The sequence below is a fragment of the Amphiura filiformis genome, chromosome 16 (genome assembly GCF_039555335.1).
Source record: "Amphiura filiformis chromosome 16, Afil_fr2py, whole genome shotgun sequence".
Lineage (NCBI taxonomy): Eukaryota > Metazoa > Echinodermata > Ophiuroidea > Amphilepidida > Amphiuridae > Amphiura > Amphiura filiformis.
In genome coordinates this window covers 26,172,949-26,178,953 of record NC_092643.1, presented here as the reverse complement: position 1 = coordinate 26,178,953, position 6,005 = coordinate 26,172,949, and the positions used below count along the sequence as shown (strand labels likewise).

Here is a 6,005-nt window from a genome sequence, read left to right as displayed (position 1 = left end):
AGTTTTCCTAGATAAAGAACAGGTCGAAATTATCCGGTCACGCACAGGTCACGCAGTACCTGGGAGTTTGAACGATCTGAAGCTGGTAACTATGGTTACGAAATTATGCAGGAATTAAAATAGTGAAAATATGCTATAAATGTAGTTATTTTCAGTTAATTGCATGTTGCACTTTTACTTAGTTGAACTGAGTGAGTGAGATAGTTTATTTGGTAGGTTTTTTATCATTCAGTTTAATTTAGTATTTTTAGGCATCATCATCATCATCATCATCATCATCATCATCATCATCATCATCATCATCATCATCATCATCATCATCATCATCATCATCATCATCATCATCATCATCACCATCATCATCATCAGCAGCAGCAGCAGCAGCAGCAGCAGCAGCATCAACAACAACATCATCATCAAGTAGAAGTATTATTATTAACCAATTATATTATTATAATTGATCGGGAGTTGGAGGTTCCATATGTTTCTTGATTTAGGGTATTATCTTATATGAACAGATGTTTTGGTAATCATATCATAACATTAATTATTTGCAGAGGGTTACAGCACAGACACTAGAAAAAGGTAAATAGCTATCTGACATGCATGATGATGATGGACAAAATGAAACGTCTGACATTGTCACATTGTCCAAAATATATTGCTTGTTTTTAATAAAATCATCTGCTTTTCAGTGCTTTATACTAAAATCTACGAAATCTACAGCCTATGAGTGAAATTGGTTTGGTCGTTGAACCTCGTTATATAGCCTACCTAAAAAACATTGAAATATAAATGTAGACCAACATGATGTACAATGCAAAATTACGAGAGTCCGGTCACGCCCCTTTGTTTGTTTGTTTATTTTGGTGTAATTGGGGATTCCCTAGCCTCGTTTCCAGAATTAAGGGAATCCCTCGAATCCAATACGCATGCGCGATTGGCATATTTTTCAAAATGGCTGGCAAGAAGGAGAAGAAGAAGAAGAAGAGCAAGCAATCGATGGTACGTAAATAAAGCAAATTCGCTGTAGTATTGTGTGATTTATCATTATACAGTGTCTCTGTACAAGGTCTGGAGTATTTTAAATGATATAGGAATTTTATCCCGTTTGTAGAATTGATATAGTGTGACTTACTTGCTGATGTTTATGATGAAGCTAAATGGTACGAAGCACTGTGTGTGGACGTACGTGTGTAAACGTTGCCATGCCAATTTAAGTTGAACGTGTGAATTCGAAGGGGTCAAATTCCACATCATAATGACATACACTACACAGTACATGAGTATAAAGCACTCACTATTAATTGATAATGTAGGTTAATAGCATGTACCAAAGCTTAAACTTCACAAACATGGTCAAAGTTAGACTCGCTGAGTCTCATGGACGCCGTTCCTATGTCCATCAGACTCGTATTTCCCATTTTGGATGTCAATGGGAAATACACACTTAACGATTCTTGCGGTTAGAAACTTGAAAAAAATCTTTAAAATTTGATCAATGTATATAAAAGTGGTACCAACCTTAATGTGCTTGCTAATTTAAGACTCGGTTGAAACAAAATTAAGGATCGAATGCATTTTAGTGTCCAAAAGGCAAAATTATCGTCAAAGTTCTGCGAAATCGGCACCCTTGCGAAGGGTTCAGAATTGAATCGGAGCGAAAATATCCGATCTTTGCGATCAAAAACACAAAATTACAACTTTAAACATACTATTGGCAAAAAGACATTATTACCAAACAATATAGAATAGAAAATTTGACATCATTTTCTCAAAATATTGAAGAAATTTGCTCACTAGACATCGAAAAAGTACGCAATCCAATTCCCGTTCAAACGCGTGGGAAACTGAAAGTGCGATAATCGTGACTAGTCAAAGTCATCAGGTTGTAATGTACTCACAAATATAACAATCATGCAATTATGAACATGAATGAAAATTGATTTAAACCAGTTCATGAGTTCAATAACATTTAGTAGGTATCCCAGGCAAACCTTAGTTAACACATTTGCTAGTCAGCGAAATTCGCTGAAACCGGGGCTCAAACACAATGCATATTTCGGGGCATATTTACATAGAAATTAGATTTTTTTTCGAGAATAGGTCGGTGAAGGAAACCTACATAAATATGTTTTCTATACTTCACTTGACCCAAATATATGATTTTTTAAGGTGATAATCAAGTCGCACATGGAATTTTAGAGGGATTTTGATAGCAGTTCCATTAAAAAAAGCTGCTATCGCCATACTAAGATAGGCTAGCTCACATCACACACTATAGGTGGCGCTATTCGTCCATAGGGAAGTGGAATGTGCATGTACGGTCCAAAAATGGCTTTACTGTGGGGCTCAATGGAGAAAATCACTAAAAATTAATTTTGACAACCAAAACCTAAGTGATGTTGACTTAGGCTAATGAAAGTCAATTCCCAGTTTCCCGTTACATAATTTTTCATGACTGTGTAGGTGACCATTTCATTATTCATTATTCATTATTTCATACCATTTCATTACTGCATCTGTTACAGGTGTAAACCAATAACTACCCATGTATACATGTGATAAATCACAGTTTGTAGTTTACAGATGTAGTTTACAACCACATAAAGGTGATTGTACAACTATTATCAAAAGTTTCACAATATTTTTTACGGGATGAGATCAGAGCAGATCAAAAAGTGCGGGACAGAGAATTGAGTAGGTATTCATTATTAATTCATTATTAACCATACCATGCTCCTACTGCAAAGAAAATCCCTGAAAATCAACAGAAAGAGATTTATGATATATTTAAAACCACAATTATTTATTTGTGTGTTTAAGTTTGTTAGAAATCAACATTTTATTCAAAATAATGAAATATTTGGCCAGCAAATTGTTTTGAGCGGAGTAGGGTAACGGGAAACTGGGAATCGACTTTCATTAGCCTTATGTTGGTACTGGCATGATACTGGATTCATAAACTATCACATAGTGCAATCCATGTTCCACCAAGTCGACGCTCGATTTAGCTCAAAAGCAATTTGTGTGTAAATCGAGACCATCCAAAACAGCTTTCTTACAGTAAAGAATAGGAGGTCATCTGGGGTCACATACAGTAGTGTGCATTGTACATGTATGTGCCTGCTGTCACAATTTCACACACAAAATTTTGGGCAATTTGGTGACACTATTTTTGTCTGTAACTTCAAAAGTATATGCACTAGAAACATGATTGACCCCTTATTGTTTAGGTAATTTAATTCTCTTTCAAATGAAAGAACTTTCAGCTAAAAATATTGAACTTCAAAATTTTATGAACATCCCTATCCCTAACTAAGATCTAGAAACACCCCTAAATGCCGTTTTGGGGAATTTGGCTAGAGGAATCTTTTTGATGATAGTCAATCTTTGACAAGATGTAACTTTGTTACGGAAAATGCTACATGACAAAAATGTTAATTCAGTTTTGGCTTTCTTTTTGGTTGGTGATCCTCCAAAATACTCAGAAGAGAGTTTTAACTGGAGGGCTTTAATTTGATATGTAAAATGATGCAGTTTGATGGCAAATTTGAATTCACCTAGCATACCTACATTTAGGTATGCCAGGTGAATTCAAATTTGCCATCAAACTGCATCATTTTATGTATCAAATTAAAGCCCTTGAGTAAAAAAGCCAAAACTGAAAACCTTTTGTCATAGCACTTTCCGTAGCAAAGTTACATCTTGTCAAAGATTGACTATCATCAAAAAAGATTCAGCTATTATTATTTTAAAAACAAAACAGCATTTCTGTTTGACTACACTACGTCTACTATGAATTATAATCTGAACTACTGGACTGACTTATCTCAAATTTATAGACCTGGATGAATGATAATCTTCACAGCATCTCTTTCTATTATTTTCATTAATTAAACAGTCTCGCATCGGTTCAGCATTGTTCCCACGGGCAATATTTACTGCTGTTCCTCGCTCACCAGAACCACCAAAAGAAGCTCCCGAAGAGAAAAACCCATCAGCGCTTGCCTCCGCCTTGCTCAACTCAACCCTAGTGGGACGCGTCATCGCTACACCATCTCCCGAGAGTACGCTGAGATCGACGCGGCATGATGAGGATGAAGATGGCTCATCACCTGTTCAAGTAGCAGGGAATGCTAGTGTGGCTAATAGTATGGCAAGGAGTAGTATGTATGATTATGATGATAGTGAGGAGGAGGAGGAGGAAGAGGAGGAGGAAGAAGACCACCTGGATGATCCGTAAGTTGTGAATACTATGTCTACATGTATTTGGTTCCATTTACTTTGAAAAATTTGCGTAACAATTTTTAGCGAAAACCTTATTTAGGCGATGTTCTTGTAATATTAGCATACGTTTACATTGTAAAAAATTGCTACACAAGCTGAAATTTGTGTAGCAGGTTGTCCAAAATGGGGAGCATTTTGCTCCACGACACCAGTTAAATCGAACCCTGTAATGGCAATGGATGTAACTTATTTCTATTCAAAGCATGGGCGTCAATCTCGGGGGGGGGGGGGGAACAGGGAGGACATGTCCCCCTACCTTTTGGCAAAATGACCCATTGAACTTTTCAGCCACTTTTGGACAATTCAGGCCTATAGCCCCCCACACATTTCAAGCCGGATTGGCGCTAATGATTCAAAGCCAAAAACTTTTATAAACTCAGTTATGCTCTCGTTTTATATCTGAATCCATGTCCTTCATCAGCTTCATGGAAACATGTTTGGTAAGGCTTAACATGTGTTTTGCATTGTGTGATAAAATTCTATCCAATTTGTAGTCATTTTTAAATGAGAGCAATTCTATCTTTTATAAATATAATGCAGAATTTAATCTAACTCTAAATGTACCGGTATGTATCATGCTGAATTCACTTTACCTTTATTCATACTAGTGATGTGGTCGACATGCCTTATGTCGACATAATGTCGACGTCGGCACGTATGCCGACATATCGACATCAAAAAATCATGTCGACAAAAAAAAATTATTTTTTTTTTTTTTTTTTTTTTTTTTTTTAGTTTTCAAAAAATATTTTTGGCCAGAAAAGCAAGTTATAGGCCCAAACTGACTTGTTATTCAAGGTTGGAAACCAGAGAAATACTGCTACTAAAAAAAAAAAAAAATGCCAATTTTTTTTTACAAAGTTGGATGAACTTGAACATTTTGATTACCTTTGCTTCTATTGAACAGTCAGGGACACATTGAATTAGTATGCATTGCTAGCTGTTCAATAGAAACAAAAGTAATTAAAATGTACAACTTTTTCCAAATTTGTAAAAAAAATTGGCTTTTTTTTTTTTTCTTTCTGAGTAGCAGTATTTCTCTGGTTTCCAACCTTGAATAACAAGTCAGTTTGGGCCTATAACTTGATTTTCTGGCCAAAAATATTTTTTGAAAATTTAAAAAATTTTTTTTATTTTTAGAATTGCTTTTATGTCGACACACTGTCGACGTCGGTATACGAATTATATCGACATGTCGACAATAAAAAGCGGTGCCGACCACATCACTAATTCATACAGATGTTTTTGTTATAGAGCTCCCTTTTCAAGATTGTCACAATTTTGGGACAGGTTGGTGTCATTTTCAAGGAATGAGTAGAAACTTGGGAGAAATAGGTGCAGAAGATTTAGTTTGATACTTTACAAAGACTGAAATGATAGAACTTGCTTTCTTCTATGTAGTGACGTGTGATCATACCAGATCCTTATTTAGAAAATGTGCCCAAATTGGTATCAATTTGAATTTAACTGGTGGACAGTACTATTACGAGGGGGTATCAAAAAGTTTTAGAAATCGTCCAGAAGTGAAAGAGCTATATCAATGAAATTTTGTCAGTGCAATCACTGGTCCTTATGTACACTATGGTGCAAAAATGGTCTCATAAGTATGTTCACTTTTTTTACAGGCGACGCTAGATGCTAATAACCTGCTGCCCCAGTTACTGCGCATAAACTGCAAGATTGAGAAAATTCAGACAAGCAGCGTTATTAAGATC

General features: G+C 35.7%; 1 protein-coding gene across 1 annotated transcript in view; it reads left to right on the top strand.

Annotated features, from left to right (window-relative positions):
• Positions 1-957: 957 nt before the first annotated feature.
• Positions 958-6,005, top strand: part of LOC140172527 (uncharacterized) — an 87,021-nt gene continuing 81,973 nt past the window's right edge. Inside the window, exons 1-2 of the mRNA XM_072195673.1 lie at positions 958-1,005; positions 3,905-4,242. Coding sequence (XP_072051774.1) covers positions 958-1,005; positions 3,905-4,242 — 386 coding nt within the window. The remainder of the gene's footprint in view (positions 1,006-3,904; positions 4,243-6,005) is intronic.